The sequence below is a fragment of the Eriocheir sinensis genome, chromosome 8 (genome assembly GCF_024679095.1).
Source record: "Eriocheir sinensis breed Jianghai 21 chromosome 8, ASM2467909v1, whole genome shotgun sequence".
Taxonomy (NCBI): Eukaryota; Metazoa; Arthropoda; class Malacostraca; order Decapoda; family Varunidae; genus Eriocheir; species Eriocheir sinensis.
Window position 1 is genome coordinate 22743420 of NC_066516.1, and position 18115 is coordinate 22761534.

At 48.1% G+C, this 18115-nt stretch overlaps 1 protein-coding gene and 1 long non-coding RNA gene across 3 annotated transcripts in view; one reads left to right on the forward strand and one right to left on the reverse strand.

Moving 5' to 3' along the window:
• The first annotated feature begins 5259 nt into the window (after nucleotides 1-5259).
• LOC126995700 (chitin deacetylase 1-like) overlaps nucleotides 5260-18115 on the forward strand; it is a 13406-nt gene continuing 550 nt past the window's right edge. Inside the window, exons 1-7 of the mRNA XM_050855511.1 lie at nucleotides 5260-5418; nucleotides 9835-9962; nucleotides 15594-15743; nucleotides 16054-16153; nucleotides 16596-16684; nucleotides 16877-17106; nucleotides 17264-18115. The exon at nucleotides 17264-18115 is cut by the window's right edge and continues 550 nt beyond it. Coding sequence (XP_050711468.1) covers nucleotides 5373-5418; nucleotides 9835-9962; nucleotides 15594-15743; nucleotides 16054-16153; nucleotides 16596-16684; nucleotides 16877-17106; nucleotides 17264-18095 — 1575 coding nt within the window. The 5' untranslated portion in view covers nucleotides 5260-5372 and the 3' untranslated portion in view covers nucleotides 18096-18115. The remainder of the gene's footprint in view (nucleotides 5419-9834; nucleotides 9963-15593; nucleotides 15744-16053; nucleotides 16154-16595; nucleotides 16685-16876; nucleotides 17107-17263) is intronic.
• LOC126995703 (uncharacterized) lies at nucleotides 11649-15587 on the reverse strand. Of its 2 annotated transcripts, none has more exons than XR_007750653.1 (2): nucleotides 12348-15587; nucleotides 11649-12284 (listed from the first exon to the last, which is right to left on the reverse strand). It is a non-coding gene; the product is annotated as an uncharacterized LOC126995703 (long non-coding RNA). The 2 variants fall into 2 exon arrangements; XR_007750654.1 differs by having other exon boundaries at nucleotides 12327-15587.

The following is an 18115-nucleotide window of genomic DNA, read 5'->3' on the forward strand; positions in this document are numbered from 1 at the left end:
CATTACGGTGACGCCGTCCACTTACAGGGACCAAGGTCATCCGGGCAGGTGCCGAGCCCGGCCCACCAACGAGGCAGAACGTATGTAAATAGCATACCCTCGTTATCCGGTGCAAGGAAACCCTCCCGCCCACCCCACATGATTAATTTCTTAAGGCGAGACAGTGGCGGCGAACGGGGGAAAAAAAATAATGGAATTGCATGTTGCCGTTTTTTTTCTCTGAATGCCAAAGGAGACCAGAATCACTTCCTGCATCGGCATGACTTGGTGATATATTAGTTTTGTCTTTCTTTTATTCTTATATATTAACAGTATCTATTATTACTTTCAGTATTATTATCATTATCATTATTAGTATTTTTTGTTACTATTAATGTATTCTTATCATATAATTTCGTTTGTTAGATATATTTAGTTTATACGACTATCCATGAGTTTGTTAGTGTGTGTGTGTGTGTGTGTGTGTGTGTGTGTGTGTGTGTGTGTGTGTGTGTGTGTGTGTGTGTGTGTGTGTGTGTGTGTGTGTGTGTGTGTGTGTGTGTGTGTGTGTGTGTGTGTGTGTGTGTGTGTGTGTGTGTGTGTGTGTGCGTGTGTGTGTGTGTGCGCGTGCGTGCTTGTGGTCCTGGTCTGTGTGAGGTCCGCGTAAGCTTCACAAGGACGTCGCCGCCGGTAAACTTTGCTCACACGCCCGCAGCTCCCGGTGTTACAAGCTCGCGGCCTTAACCCAATATTCCCACCCTAAAAACACAGCAGCTCCCTCAGCTACGGCGGACCGTCGAGGGAGGAAGCACTTTGGAGGCTATTGGCGTTTGTCCACCTCACCTGCAGTGGCGTTCTCGTCTCGTATAGAGTGACGAAACTAGAACAGGTGATGCACACGTTTACTACAACGACCACAGGTGGCGTCCTAGCTTAACGGTTACATTACTGTCGTTTCGTGCAGGTCGGGATGTGGCGGTGTGGCATTCAACGCTACTTTGAGGGTGTCTCTGCGGCTTCACCAGTCAGTATTTGCTCCGTCTGTTGCGCTCCAGCCGGCATCAAAGGTCTGGTATGTTAACTGATTCGACAAGGTCTGTGAGATGGTGGTGGCAGAGAGTCGGTAAGGCTGACTCTCTGTATATTTATTGTCGCTGAGTCACCCGGAAATCAAAGAGATGAAAAGAAAAATGGAACGCAGCACGGGGCACGTAGTGAATTTGATAGAGGGGGAAGGGAAGCAAGGACGGAGAAAAAAAAACTTATCAACGTCAATAGCGAAGAACAAGAACCGAATCATGAGACGAAACACACACAAAAAACACACCTGGCACTGAACACACAGACGCTAATGGGAGGCCGTTTTTTGTAGAGGCGATGAACAGTTAAAGTGGAGTAGGCGAGGGTGTGGAGGCCAGACAGGAGGCGCACGCCGGGCCCACACGGGTGCCTTGTTGTCTCCTGGGCTTCAATCTCCCGCCCGCACAAATGAACGCATGCATCCCCCCCTCCCCCCCCCCCCCCCCACACACACACACGGGAAGACGGTCAGTTGGGAACCACAAAATATACGCTTACTCTGTTACTATGTCACTATGTTACTGGTCAACTTCCCATTTACTCTTGCTTTGAAAAGAAAAAAAAGAGATAGTTGAATATTCAGTACCACGAGGAGAAGAAGGGGAGAGGAGGAGATAGGAAGAGGAAGATAATGAGGAGGAGGAGGAGGAGGAGGAGGATACGTCTTGGGAGGGACTCTCTCCTTGTGGCTGGTGTGATGAGGATGGGGCTGCTAAGTGGCAAGTTGTGGGTGTGTGTGTGTGTGTGGGGGGGGGGGGGTAGGGATAGGGGGGGACAGGGGGACAAAGAAAGTGGATGCGACTATCAATAAGCACTTTCTTAATGACACTAGAAATTTAGTCGTGACTTTGTATTTCACTGATGGTCCGAAAAAATAACCCACTGCATTTTTTTCATTAATAATAGTCATTCCACGATGCCCCTGATCCACCCGAAACACGAAGAACGTTACCTTCCCCCCGGCAGGCAGCAACACGAGGGAGAAGATACAGCACCAGGAGTCCTCAGTTACGGCATACCCTTGAGAGTAGAGATTTTTTTACCATCGATCTCAATTATGTAACAGTCTCGTAAGTTCACATTAAGCTACAAGATAAAAATCTCTCATAAAAGGCCATCAACTTCCCAAAGAGTTGCTGCGTCTTCTTTGTCGGTAGGTCAGTCCTGTCTGTTGCACTTTTTAACCAAAGCAGATTCACTAGGATGGCACGAATATTGCCCCCAGTCAAACCACGTATAATATATATATGAATTTCTTTTTTTTACAACAAAGGAGACAGCTTAATTAAGGGCACAAAAAAAGGAAACAATAATAAAAAAAAAAAACGCTACTCACTGCTCCCAAAAAGAATCCAAAGAGGTGGCCGAAAGTGAGGTCAGTTTCGGGAGGAGAGGTGTGGAGAGGTGTGAGCGTAATGTGTAGGTGTAATGTGTAACTGTAATGTGTAAGGGTAACATGTAAGTGTAACATGCAAGTGTAATATGTAAGCACAACATGTAAGTGTGCTAGATGCATAAACATGTGTTGCCCACAATGCCACCAAAGACGAAGACATGAGTGTGAGGAACACGTGATGAAAGAAGGGGACAAAGGATTCTGTAAGAAAAAGTCAAGGAAAGGAACCACCAAAGGATACTGCTGCACGTGCCACACCGCCGCCACACGAGTATCAGCTGCCATTTATCTTGTGGACAATGCTGATCAGGAAACAATTATTCCCAAGCCACAAACCTCTATCCCACTTTTTTGGCCTCTCCTCCTATCCTCTTTATAAAATTTCTGTATAGCGGGCTTTTGATGTTTTAGTTTATCCTTAGAGCTGCCTCTTGTTAAAAAAGAATCCCAAAAGATATAGAAGAAAATACACGGCGAACATTGTACTACCCGAGAATGTTAGTGCCCGGTGGCGGCGGACTCTGCTTCGCGTGACTGTTATCACTCAACGCCGAGTGGCCGACGGTCACCCACACGCTGCCATTCAGATTGCGACTTGAATCGTGTGGAAAACCACGTGGAGCTGCTGTGCTGTCAACCCAGCAAGGAATGACGTCACTGAAAAGCGTAAAATGAAAAAAAGAATAAGAAAAAAAGAAAATCCGCCAACACCAACACGGGCTGAACCGACCCTCTGCATGACCTGAGAGAGCGTGAACACGTCACGGCCCTGCGCCTCAAAGAAAAGCTATTCGATGATGATGATGATGATGGTAATGATGATGATGATGATGATGATGATGATGATATTACAAATATTAATAGCAATGGAAATAATAATAATAATAATAATAATAATAATAATAATAATAATAATAATAATAATAATAATAATAATAATAATAATAATAATAATAATAATAATAATAATAATAATAATAATAATAATAATAATAATAATAATAATAATAATAATAATAATAATAATAATAATAATAATAATAATAATAATAATAATAATAATAATAATAATAATAATAATAATAATAATAATAATAATAATAATAATAATAATAATAATAATAATAATAATAATAATAATAATAATAATAATAATGATGATAATAAAACAAAAGGATGAATATGTAGAAAAAGTTCAACAACATCAACAAAAACGACAAGGATAAGGACGACGACGATGATTACGATGATGTTTGGTGGAATAAGAGGAAAATAATTTGTTTGTAGTTCTTGAATGGAATTAACAGTATACTATGACACACACACACACACACGCACACACACACACACACAAACACACACACACACACACACACACACACACACACACACACACACACACACACACACACACACCTTTACAGCCTCTCCCTACAATAAGACATTTAGTAGTCCCTCTGTCAGCAGTGTAAATTCTTCCCGGGCGTGACTATCCCTGCTGGGCGTGTTCCGGCCACCTCGGCGGGTACTGCCTAGCCTCCGGGCGGCCGACAAGCACATCAGCCCTGGGTGTCTGAGGCCCCCAAATTCCGTTCCTTGCAGTGAAAGAGCCGCTTCCATTTAAAACTATGTATAAAAATGTATACCAGATTAGTATCGTCGCTCTCTGACATCTTTCTTCACTCTAATTCATAACATTCCCTCCTCCTCTATGTGGCACTGACTCGGACGTTCATGCATGGATCTACTACGGGGGGATCGCGGTATACTTGTTCCATTACGGGGTCGACGTCTTCGGGCATCAGCTTGCGAAAGAAGGCCGGAGAACTCACGGAGCAGAGCTCATGGCCAAGAGGCGTGAGGGCCGGTCCTCGTATGGCACAACCCGGGTAAGGACACGGCAGTATGAGAGTTGTCCTACACACTTGTAGACGCTTGAGCTCCACACGCAAGGGATCCTTGCATAGTCACCTCCTGAAAGATATCCTTCTGGAGGCTCTCACTTTAGCGTACAGTGAAGCAGGGATCCGCCGGTCTACATGTGTTGTGCACGTGTTGTGATGAAGAGGACACAAAACAGCCCCGACGCATCGCACCGCCGCGACGCCGCTCTCCGCCGCCGCTACAGCCGAGGAGCTCTCCAAGGTCATGCTCTAAATGAAGTTTCGGATTTTGCTCTCAAGAGCACGGGCGGACACGTAGTAAGAAAAAAAAAATTTACTGAAGAAAAGCACTATATATTTACGCAATATTACTGTGGCATTCACTAGATGCTCCCTCGCTGTCAGCCGACTCATCACAACTTTCTGCATCTGTTGCTTGGTTCCCACAGGCTTGTTATTGCGCCGAGAGCTTGCATTATTATCTTCTTGAGCGACACCGAAGTCTCCTTGAGTGGCCGCCACATAGGAGCATACAAAGTGTTTGGACCAGAAACTGAAATTTGCTGGCGCGTCACGGAAACTATTGTGACATTAGGTAAATGTCACGCCATTATAAAGAGCCTATTTCATTGTTAAGAAAGGAAAATAATTTCCAATAAAAAATTATTATGGATTATAGTGTTTTAAAGGTTTACTTCAACAGTCAATCAGTGCATATTTCACGTTTTCATTTTTTTACGTAACATAATGTGAGTTAGAATAACCACTTCGTTATTGAATGTCAAAACTTTATTTAAAGTGACATCAGATATAATAAAAAAATATAATTCACACTTTTCTGTGGCTGTCCTTGAATCTGAGTAAGGTATGGCTACTTTGGGACTACATTTCCCTGGCCTGGGTCTGGCATTATCCTAACGCAGAAGCGGGTTGTCCTGACGCGGGCCCGGCGTGAGAGGGGTGGCGTCACCGCGGGTATATAAGTGGCGCGCGACGGCAACTCAGCTCAGTGCGCGGTCAGACTGGGAAACATCATGACCAGGTTACGCGTGGCGGTGGTCCTTGGCCTCCTGGGCATTGGTAAGTTACTGACGTCTTAAGTGAAGTAATCGTAAGTGCAAATCGAGTTAGCCAAGTGTAGAGTGACGGTGTGCCAGCACGTGTGTCGCGCCCAGCCGTGCCCCGCTAGTGTTTTCGGCCGTTCGGGGCAAAACGAGGTATCCTTCACTCCTACCTTACCCGAGGCTCTCAGCTCCCCCCTCAGCCTCATGATGGGCGCCGTGCTTTGAGTACCCCTGTAAAGGTCCGTCCCCGCGGCCTGGCCCGCGAGAGGGCGAGGTGAGATCACTACAGTAGAGGGCGTTTAAATCTCAAACAGCTGGATGTTGTTTTCACATCCCTCCGTTTCGTGAGCGGAGTGACGGGTTGGGGTGAAGAAAGTTGAGTAAATATCAAGAAGCAGCTGAATTTGTGAAGCCCGTCCATTAAAATTGATTTTATTTCCCGAGTGAACTGAACTCTGAGTCTCGCTGCACCTTTTTCCTCGCTCCACTCGTCGCGTCTCTCCTCCATTGTACACTTTAAATGAGAAATGTTTCGTGATTTTTCATTTTAATGTGCTTAAACAATAATTCATCACGCGCAAGGTTAAAGAAATCCTTCATTGTGCACGTCACCGACTTGAGCAATTCTTCCCCTTCCCCCGCCTTCCCCCTCTCCCTGCGAGCAATGTTTCCGAAGGTGAGGCGACGTGAGGGAGGCGCCGAGACAAAGAACGCCCGAATGGGGGGTCATGGAACCATTTACCTAAAAACAATCAAATACCTTTGTAGGCAGAAATTTCTAGACAAAAACAAATTAATGTAATAACAGAGGATACCGTGAAGTTGGATGTGGCATGAACGGACTGGGCTGACAACAGAATAATTTCGTTTTGATAATGGCTAGAATATGACATTTAGTTCTTGACGCGTCGCCGCCGCCGCCGTCGCACCACGCAGTCACACGCTCGCTTCCCGGCTGCGTGGCTTGGATGACTTTCTCTCGTCAGGGTTCGAGAGCCGCTATACCATACTTAAAATTTTGTTAAAGATAAAATTTAAACCGTAAACTCACACCTAACGTCCATGATACATATAAGAGTCTTACGAACGAGGCCAGTCTTCAAACCTCTGTCATAACGAGAGAAAGAACATCGACAGGACTGAGAGAAAGGAGGTTAGGTGAACACGCTGCCCCTCTACCCCTGTTTGATCCAGTCCTCCTCCCTTTCTCCTTCCCTTCGTTTCCAGTCGACTCAGAGCCTCCTCTCACTCTCACTTTTACCTCCTCCCTCCTGACCTGCTTTCCTCCCGCCCCCCGACTCCCTTCACACACCACCTCTCCAAGCCCTCGAGTCCCCTCCTCTCTCTCTCTCTCTCTCTCTCTCTCTCTCTCTCTCTCTCTCTCTCTCTATCTATCTATCTATCTGTCTACCTATCTATATGTCTATCTATCTATCCGTCTATTTATCTCGCTCTCTATTTCTGGATTTTTTTTACTCGGAACTGAGCAATCTTCTCAGTATAGTCGAGGTCTCGCCGCAGGGCTGGACGTGACGCTCAAAAGTATTTCCTCAATCAGAATTTTTGGCTCCGCGATGACTGGATACGAAGGCAGGGTGGTACGGGGTCCAGCAGCTGTTTGCAGAAGATTCTAGAGGAGAGAGAGAGAGAGAGAGGAGAGGGTGTGGGAGGCCGACAGGAGAGGAGAGAGGGAGGGAGAGAGGAAGGGAGAGTTAGACTGTGGTTGTTTTGGTAAATGGTCGCTTGAGGGAAGAGGAGGGATGGAAGCTGAGTGTCGGCGTGGGTGTTAATGAGGGAAATGCGGACCTCCATGGGTGAAGGTGACGGCAAGGGTGAAGCAGAGGGGAGGAGGGGGCAGGTAGGGCAGCGTCCCGTTACTCGGAGGTGTGAGGAGAAGGTAGTCGTGGATGGTGAGGGCGAAAACAGGAAAAACTTTCTCGGAGGAGCCGCTACTGGTGACCTAAATTTACTTGGGTAACATTTTCGTCAAGCTCACCAACTATCTCCCGCAGCATTGATGTCCTCCCCACCTTTAAATAATTCAGCGATACTTTTACATAAGAAGTGGGGCTCTTGCAACACAGCATTTACATATTGTTGGATAAAAGCAGATCATGATGTAACTGAGAACGCTCTTAGGTTAAAGTTAAGGAGGGCACAGATAGTGAACGACGAGGCACAGAATAGAGGACAAAAAAAAAGTTAGAGGAAGAGGAGGGTGAGGAAGGAGGAGCAGAATGGAGGAAGGGTGATGCGGAGGAAAGCGTGGAGGGAAAACTCTGAGCTCTCTCTCTCTCTCTCTCTCTCTCTCTCTCTCTCTCTCTCTCTCTCTCTCTCTCTCTCTCTCTCTCTCTCTCTCTCGTTCCCTCTTTAGCTTTCTCAAACAGGTGCTCTGCCTGGACACAGCGGAGGCCTCGTCGACCACCTGGTGCCTTGCCTTGCCTTACCTGCACACCAAAGAAAGCACGTACACACACTTATTGCAATGCCACACACACACACACACACACACACACACACACACACACACACACACACAGTTACACAAGAGACTGTCATGCCCGCAGCAGCACACAGTTACTTTTCGAAGGTCACCCAGCGGTCTTAGTGATCGAGGAGACTAGAAACAACGCCCCTCCCACCCCCTCCATCCCCCTCTCCGTCACTCTCACGCTCACGCTCCCCTTCTCTCCCTCCCGCTCCTTCGATACCCGTTCAAGTTTTTCAGGTTATGTAAAAATTGACATTGCGCCTTTATGTAACTCCACCTGGTTACTGATAGCACCTTTTAATAATTAGGGTTCAAAATGGAGGTTGGTTCTTGTCGTTATTTTTGTTGCCGCTCAGCTTTTCCCTCGTTTTTCTTTTTCTTTTCAACATTTCTTCCGCCTTTTCTTTCTCTTTTCCTCATTTTGTCTTTCTCCAAGTGTGCTCTTTTCCTTCTTTTCTAGTTCACGTTTTCTCCTCTTTTTTCCTTCTCTTCCCTTTTGCTTCTTTTCTAATTAAAGTTTTCTCCTCTTTTTCTTTCTCTTCCTTTTCATCTTTCTTCTCTGTTTCTCTTCCTGTTCTTGTTCTTGTTCTTTATCTTCTTCCTCTTCCACCTCTTTTGTTTTTCCACCTCCTCCATTCCACCCTTACGTCCACCCCCTCCTTAGCACCCATCACCCTGCGTCCCATTCTTTTCCTTTACTATCCACATATTTCTCCTCATTGTTCTTCCACTATCTCTTCCACCTCCTCCTTTTCTTTTTCCTTCACCTCCAACCCGTCTTTCCTTCCCTTTCCTTTCCTTTATTTTATTTATTTTTCTCATCATTGTTCTTCCTCTATTTCTTCCTCATTCTTCTCCTCCTCCTTTTCTTTTTCTGTCCACTCCTTCCTCCCCTTTCCTTTCCTTTTTTTTCTTTTCATTATTCTTCCTCTACTTCTTCCTTATCCTCCTCCTCATCATTTTCCCTTTCTTTCTTCTCCCTCCAACCAGTCTTTGCATCCACTTCCTCCTCCCCTTGCGTCCTTAGCGGCGAGGTGACGGTTGGTATGTTGAGCGTTAGCTGGGCGGGGCCGCGGGACTTTCACTGCGGGTGCTGATACGTTAGACCCTGAAGCCCGCACGGGTGTTATGCCTCGTGCGTCGTGCTCCAGCGGGACACAAGGGCAGTAGGGGAAAGACGAAGGCACCCTGTATTCCTCCCACATGCGCCTTGCCATCGCCGCTAGCGTCTTGGTCACCGTAATAGCCACTCCTGACGGGGGCGTGGCGTTACAGAAGGGAAGGGAAGGGGGATTGCGACATGTTTTTTTGTTTACACGTTGGTCTGGTCGCCGTCCGAGCTTCTCATTTCGTATTATTACCAGGTATTTGTCTCGTCTCCACCCTCCCTCTCTCCCCACCACCCCCCTCTTTCTCTCCCCTCTCTCTGCTGCTTCCCCCTTCGCCGCCTCCACCACGCCCTCCTCCTCCTCCACGATTAACTTACTTGTTCTCTTCCTTATTGCTACACTTTCATCCTTCCTACGGACTTCTTATTTTCTCCTCCAGTCTCCCATGCCTGCTCTCCTAATCATCCTTCCTCCCTCACTTCCTCTCTTTCTACCTAGGCTGACACTTCCTTACACCTCTTCACCAGTCTTCCAGGGCCTCAAACCCACTCTTCTTCCCTCCAATGTCTTTAATTTCCTCTCCGCATTGCCTCACCGGCCATACATACCTTTCCCCATCCTGCTTTCTTCACCCTCAGCTCCCAAACACATCGCCCTCCCCTACCACGTGTCCTCAATCACTGACCAACGCCGACACCCTCCTCTTAACTCCTCATTTCCAACCACTTTTTCCTCTTGCCTCAGGAGTTACCGGAGTTACCTAACCAATAAGCAATGTTCTCTCACTCTTTCCTCCACCGCTAATCCTCCCTTTGCCTCCCTCCTCCCACAGTGGTCGCCCAGGAGCTTGATGCGCAGGCGGAGGATTTCACGAAGGCGCTGTGTGCAGAGAAGGGCCCCGGCGAGTGGTTCCGTCTGGCGGTGACTGACTGCAGGGACGTGATCCAGTGCACAGAGGCCGTAAGTGTTCCGGAATGGCTTGATTGTTAGCGTGATTGTTACCGGGTTTTATTAATTTTTTTCCTTTTTTTTTTCTTGGGGTGAACAGGGGAAAGAAGGATGATGGGGATGAGAAAGGACGAGGTTTTGCTTTACTTGTTGACGTTTGAGTTGGTTCGTCGTCTTCTGAGCTTTGTCTTTCATCTCGTTTCTTGCTTGTTTGTTTGTTTAACTTTCCTCTTGTTTGGTTTGAGTCTACCGTGCTGTCTGTGTTTGCTTGTGTGTTTCTCTCTTCTCTCTTCTCTCTCTCTCTCTCTCTCTCTCTCTCTCTCTCTCTCTCTCTCTCTCTCTCTCTCTCTCTCTCTCTCTCTCTCTCTCTCTCTCTCTCTCTCTCTCTCTCTCTCTCTCTCTCTCTCTCTCTCTCTCTCTCTCTCTCTCTCTCTCTCTCTCTCTCTCTCTCTCTCTCCTGCTGCATGCCTACCTCCCTCCTTCTTGCCACAGCACAGCAGGTAAAGGTTACTTGCACTACCCGTCTGCCTCGCCTCCTCTCACTCCCTCACTCTTCCCCCGACAACCGCTTCTCATCATCCCCCTTCCCCCCTTTCCCTTGACTTATCCTTCCCCCGGCCCACCTCCCTCCCTCCCTCCCTCACCCTTCCACTTACTGCACGTATCCAAGGGTGAAGGGACGGGGAGGAGGAGGAGGGGGGAGGTAAATCGCGGAGGAATGATGTAAGCGAGGATGGGTTGAGTAAGGGCGAGAAGGGATGGGTTGGTCAGGGGAGGATGAGGGGGAAGGGGGAGGGTGAAGGGAACTGATAGATGGATGTGGGGGTGAAGGTGGATGAAGACGAGAAGAGCTTGTTTGTTTGTTTGTGAGAGAGAGAGAGAAGAGAGAGAGAGAGAGAGAGAGAGATGGGATCGGAGGAGAGACACCCACACAAGGCAAGTGGCTGCTGCCGGTCGGTCACTTTCTACGAGGAACAGGTACCCAACCAGCCTCGCCACGCACCTGCCTTCTCCTCCTCCTCCTCCCTCGCCGCCCTCGCCCGCCCCACCGAGCGTCCTGCCTCCTCGCTTGGCCTGAACCACTGCCTGCCTGCCTGCCTTCTTTCCCTTGTCCTTACTTTTCAATATCTCTTTTTCCTCTTCGTTTTTCTGTATCAAGGAAGAATTGCCACTATCACTCTGCCTGTCAGTGATACATCTATATTACTCAATCGTTCATCAATCAATCAGCATCACTCGGAGGATGAATTAACTGAAGTACTTTGACATCTTATCAGTTCCTTACACGACTACTCAACAGCCTCACTCCTTGCCTTACCTCTCCTTACCTCATCAATAACTAGCCAGCAGCCTCCCTCCCTCCCTCCTTGGTTCCTTGCCTTCCTAATTGCCTTGCCTTACCCATGTGACACCACCTGGCCTCCCTACCTTAGCCGGTCTTATTAGTATCACTTCAAATCCTGTCTCAGCATTTGTCCCACTTTTAAAACTGCCAACCTCACCCGGCTTCCTCGGAGGGCTGTTGACTCGGCCCACTTTGCCCGGACCGAAGCTCTTCTGCCCTTCTCAATAGTTTGCTTGTCTGTCTCCTGTCTTCTTGCCCTCCCCTTCCTCCCTCCCTCTCTCCATCCATCCATCCATCCTCAACTTTGGGTTCTTAGTTCTTACCTCTCCCCATGATATTATCCATTCTTTTCCTCCTTTTCCTCCTCCTCCTCCTCCTCTTCCCGCACCGTTCCTGTCCAGCCTCCCTTGCGATTTTTCCCTCCCATCTCAACATAATATAGACCCATTGCCTCAGCCCCTGCCTCTCCTTTCCTCCTCCTCCTTCTCTTCCTCCTCCTCCTCCTTCTCTTCCTCCTCCTCCTCCTTCTCTTCCTCCTCCTCCTCCCCTATTTCTCCTCCTCCTCCCTACTTCGTACTCTATCCACCACCTCCACCCTTTCGCGTCTCCCCTCTCCCCTCCTTCATACCCTCACAACCTCCACCACCACCAGCTCCACAGTTCTCGTCCCTCGTTCACCTCCACATTCTTGCTACTTCTCCCCTTCCTCCTTCACCCCACTTCTCCACCCTCCTCCTCCTCCTCCTCTTCCACCTTTACACTTCTTGCTCCTCCTTCACTCTCTCCACCACTCCACTTCTCCCCCACCTATCTTCCACCTTCAATACCCCTACAGTTTTGCTCCCCCTTTATTTCCTCCACCTACACAATTTTTTCTCCTCTTCCACTTTTTTACCCCTTTCTTCCATTTCTCGCTCCTCTTCCACCTCTTCTTGCTCCTCTTCCACCTCTACCAGCTCCTCTTCCACCACTTATCGCTCCTCTTCCACCTCTTCTTGCTCCTCTTCCACCTCTTCCAGCTCCTCTTCCACCACTTATCGCTCCTCTTCCACCTCTTCTTGCTCCTCTTCCACCTCTTCCAGCTCCTCTTCCACCTCTACCAGCTCTTCTTCCACCACTTATCGCTCCCGTTCCACCACTTACCGCTCCTCTTCCACCACTTCCAGCTCCTCTTCCACCACTTATCGCTCCTCTTCCACCACTAATCGCTCCTCTTCCACCACTTATCGCTCCTCTTCCACCACTTATCGCTCCTCTTCCACCACTTATCGCTCCTCTTCCACCTCTTCCAGTTCCTCTTCCACCACTAATCGCTCCTCTTCCACCACTAATCGCTCCTCTTCCACCACTTATCGCTCCTCTTCCACCACTTATCGCTCCTCTTCCACCTCTTCTTGCCCCTCTTCCACCACTTAACGCTCCTCTTCCACCCCCTCCACGCGCCGCCGCAGCCACTCCATGCGCCGGCCGGTCTTGCCTGGCGGGTCAGTCACACAGGGAGCGGCGTGCTAACGGTCTATCCCGCCTAGGCAAGGTTATTTGGGGGTCGTCTGCTGCCTGCCTGTCTCCTGCCTGACTCTCTTGCTCTCTTGCTCTCGCTGGCTCGCTCGCTCGCTATCTCACTCTCTCGTTTTCTCTCTCTCGCTCGCTCGTTCTCTCTCTCTCTCTCTCTCTCTCTCTCTCTCTCTCTCTCTCTCTCTCTCTCTCTCTCTCTCTCTCTCTCTCTCTCTCTCTGGGGTTATTTACGAGGCAATTTAAGAATTCATTCCGGGTAATAAAATTTGGGATGCATCCGTGAAGGAGTGTGTGTGTGTGTGTGTGTGTTTCGCTTCGTCCATGCAACAAAGTATTCTATTCTGTCTCACTCTGTTTCATCTTTAACATGAAAAAAAAGTAACTTGCCTTAATTAAAGCGTACGTGATTTCAGTTTTAAGAGCAGCGATTTTATAAGTGCAAAGTTATATCATTAGGTGCATACAAGTAGATTCTCTTTTTCTTTCCAATATTTTTCTACCGCCACTGATCAATAGCCGAACAAACTCCCTCCCTTAATTGACGCCTCTTTCGGCCACCTCTTCGGATTCTTTACAGGAGCAGCGAGTAGCGGGCTTTTTTATATTATTGTTTCCTTTTTTGTGTGCCCTTGTGCGGTCTCCTTTGCTGTAAAAAAACAAAACAAAAAAACATAGCGGAGTCACGCGGTTAGTGAGTACGAATTGCCAGGCCTGAGGAGCATTTGCATAGTCACAGTTTTTTTTTTTCCAGCGTCGCACTCAAACACAAAAACACACACACACACACTCATACACAGGTTGCTAAAAACGTACATAGACCCAGAAAAACGCACACAGCCACCCAAACACAATATAGTGGCAATATAGTGACACTCGGCTCTATAAGTGTGTCTGTACGTAAAAGGGTTTAGTCACGCAGCTTCCTTCTTTAGCATTTTTTTGTTTGGTAATTCATTTTTTTCCTTTATTATATTGGAACTTCTGTTTTCCTATCTTTTCTCTATTTCTTACTGTCCTCTTCTATTTTTCTCTCCTCGTCTCGTGTTTCCTTCATTTCGACACACACAAAAGAAGTTAAATCGCAAAATCTGAACATTATCGTATGCAAACGACTGTAAATCTAATAAGAACATTCTAGTAGTTCAGTTCTTGATGTACAAAATGATTACTACAAACATATTTTAGTAGAACATTATTTCGTCTCTGTCTATCTGCCTATCTATGTATCTATCTATCTGTCTATCTATCTATCTATCTGGCTAGCTAGCTATCTGTATCTGGCTGTATTTATTTGTCTTTCTCTCCATTTTAATAGCAGGATAATATCACTCCGAACGAAAAAGTCTCCGAGCCTCTTTCACACTCACTGCCGTAACAAAACTATGATGGCGCAGCTGTTGCAACAATGGTGACGACGCTGTGGTGATGCAAGCGTGACACACACACACACACACACACACACACACACACACACACACACATAAACGGAGTCATTCACCTCGATCTCTCGTTTCTTCGATATTGAGGCTAAACACACACCGTCGACACACTCCCCGCGGCTGTGGAGAGTCAGCAACTGTTGCCAATCAAGGCGCGAACGCTTTAATGACAGAAATAATCGTGCCTCAACGGGACTGATTTGCACCCCATGTTCGAGTCTCGAGGCGCCAGACGGAAACACGCGCGCCACCGGAGAAACCTCAACCTCCAAATCACACTCGTGGGAAAATATGTGTGGAATGAGGCTTGCTTGGTATTAGTGGCGGTGGTGGTAGTAGTAGTAGTAGTAGTAGTAGTAGTAATAGTAGTCACCGTTGCCAGATTATCGTACTCAGAGCATGGTATTTACCGGTTTCTGACGCCTAACTATTGCCAAAAAAAACATTAATATCTAACGCTTTTAACGATAACTATAAATGAGTTTCGTTATTGGAGCCCAGAAGACAGTTTTGGGGTAGGAAGTCGGGAGATATCAGCGGCTGAGTACGACAATCTGGCAACGTTGGTAGTAGTAGCAGTAGTAGTAGTTGTGACAGTTATTGTAGTTGTTGTAGCAGCAGTTGTAGTAACAGCACCAGTAGCAGCAGAGACATATTACATTGAGACCTCCCTCTCTGACAAGCCTGCGTGCACATCTCGTAGCGTTCAGGTTCATTGGGGTTCAGCGAGCGAGAATCAGGGTTAGTTGACTTGTCCGAGGCAGGTGTGTCAGTCGGTCGGTCCGGCCACCAACACCTTTGATATGTGTCATTGAATTCAAGAGTATGTGGCTCGCTGTTCTTTATCTACGTTACTCACAAAAAAGCATAAAAATAATGCTTCGATGTAGTGCAATGCGAGTTAGCTGCCTGAGCGAGCCTGCTGCTTTTGTTAGGTTTTATTTTCCAGTCCATATGAATTCAAAGCTCCGGTTTTTTTTCTGACATTACCGCATAAAGGTGTCAAGGTCAAGTTGCTTTTCACGAGGTGCTGAAGCTCAATACTCATCCTTCTCAAAACTGTCAAACAGGAATTGTAAATGGAGAGCTTGCATGGTGTGAATGCTGAGGTTAATGAACGAAGGCAACTTCTTTAACGGGGCTTGGCTCTTTTTGTCCTCTATCTCTTCACTGGCTGCTCTGCACCACATGGTATTTCTGAGCGTTGTAAGCGGTGAATGCTTTTTATTGTTTTAATCTACATAATCATTATTGGAGTCTAGCAAGGCGCCCAAGCAATGGTTACTCACTATCGTCCCGCTAAGCAAAGTCACTTCAGTCCACGCCTCTTTTCTCTCCCTACAGGGTCTTCAGGCGCTCCGCTGCCCCCATGGCCTGGCCTTCGATCTGGAGCTCCAGACCTGTGACTGGAAGGGCAACGTGAAGAACTGCGACAAGAAGATCAAGACGAAGAAGGCGAAGCCACTGTTCCAGACCAGCGAACCATTGTGTCAGGTGAGTGCCCGAAGGTGTAGCACAGGCGGCCACACCCTCAGGATATGGTGCGGGGAAAGTAGCGGCGTGGTGTAAAGTGTGCTGGCCGGTAGGCGTCGAGGTGTCAGGAGATAACCAGTGTTACTGTAGTAGACTCGGCTTTATTCGTTATGCATTCTAGTTAGTTGAAAGATGATAAAGTAGGTCAGCAAGTCCAGTCATTAAGTGATGTAAAGTCCCACGGTGGTGTATGTCGCAACGATGATATGCCTTTGTCAGCACGGTTTAGTGGTTTATAGTTTCTTCTGACACACATTTTATTCTCACGCAGGAGAACCAGCTGGCCTGCGGAGATGGCACCTGCATGGAGCAACACCTCTTCTGCGACGGCAAGGAGGACTGTTCCGACGGCTCTGATGAGAACGCCTGCGGTGAGTGCCTCGCCTCGACCCTCTCCCTCGCTCTTCCACTCTGCCCTTAGTCACGTTCCAAGCTAGTCGCGTCTCACTGACCAAACTTCTGTGTAACAACATTAAGTCGTTTCTTCTATCACAGTGTTTTTGTTTACAGAGCTTTCTACTTGATTTCCTAGTTTTCCTGTGTCACTTCACTTATTCTTTTTCATGATTATTCACTTTCTAATTTCTCCTTTTCCTCTCCAAACAAAATCTCGATGCTGCTCCCTTCCACTTAATTAAATGGATCATCATTACTGATACTGAAGAATCGCAGTCGTGACAGAAATAGTGGCAGTAGTGGTAATAGTAGCAGGATCATCATTATTAGCTGTTTACACCACACACCTAGAGTTGATATTATTTTTTTCTCACCAACCCTTCGTTCCGTCCTCACCCCGCCGCCCTTCCTCCCCAGACGTGGACAGCGATCCCAACAGGGCTCCCCTTTGCAACCAGGAGGAGTGCATCCTGCCAGACTGCTACTGCTACCACAATGGCAACGAGGTGAGTGCTGCCAGCCCTCACGCGCGAACACAGACATATCTACATGTGTATATCGCACCCTAAACACAATTTTTTTTATCTCTACCAACGCCAGTTGTACATTAATCCGTTACATTGAAGAATAATGTTGCTGAGCTCGGCACGCAGGACCCTGAAAACCAACTTATGTGTGCATTCTGATCCCTCGCGCAGATCCCCAAGGACATGCTGGCCAAGGACGTGCCGCAGATGGTTACGATCACCTTTGATGACGCCGTCAACAACAACAACAACGACCTCTACCAGCTGATCTTCGATGGCCGCGTCAACCCCAACGGCTGCAATATCAAGTCCACCTTCTTCGTGTCCCACAAGTACACCAACTACACCTCCGTCCAGGAGCTGCACCGTCAAGGACACGAGGTCGCTGTCCACTCCATCAGGTGAGCCTTTTCTTCCAATCTGTTCGGCAGCCTCCCCAGCCCCACAATACACGCCCACTGACACACACACTATCAGAAAAAAAACATTAATAATGCTGCACCTTGTCTATTCTCGACCTTGTTGACATGCTTAACAATGACTGTTCTCGCGTTCCAGCCACAACGCCAGCGAGGAATTCTGGTCGCACGCTTCCGAGGACGAGTGGGAGCGTGAGATGGCCGGCGCGCGCGTCATCGTGGACCGCTTCGCCAACATTACTGACAACTCTGTGATCGGTCTCCGCGCCCCCTACCTGCGTGTGGGCGGCAACAACCAGTTCAGAATGATGGAAACGAACGCCTTCCTGTACGACTCCACCATCACCGCACCTCTGCAGAACCCTCCCCTCTGGCCCTACACCCTCTACTACCGCATGCCCCACGTGTGCCACGGCAACGCCCAGAGCTGCCCCACGCGTTCCTTCGCTGTCTGGGAGATGGTCATGAATGAACTTGACCGCCGTGAAGACCCTGCGATCGAGGCTGAGCTCCCTGGCTGCGCTATGGTTGACTCTTGCTTCTCCAGCAAGCCAACCGCCGACCGCTTCTACAACTTCTTGGTTAACAACTTTAACCGTCATTATTTGGCGAACCGCGCTCCTCTCGGTCTCTTCTTCCACTCGGCCTTCCTGAAGAACGACCCCGAAATCCTGGACGCCTTCCTCTTCTGGCTTGACGAGACCCTCGCCAACTACAATGACGTGTACTTCGTGACCATGACCCAGGTGATCCAGTGGATGCAGGACCCCAACCCCGTCAACCAGCTCAACAACTACGAGCCCTGGAGGGAGAAGTGCGTGATCCAGGGTCAGCCCTACTGCGTCGGCGGCACCAACTGCGAACTGAACACCGAAGAGCTGCCCGGCGAGACCCTGCGCCTCAGCACCTGCATGCGCTGCCCCAACAAGTATCCCTGGCTAAAGGATCCTCTGGGCGAAGGGTTTTTCTAAGACAATAATACGTTGAAAGA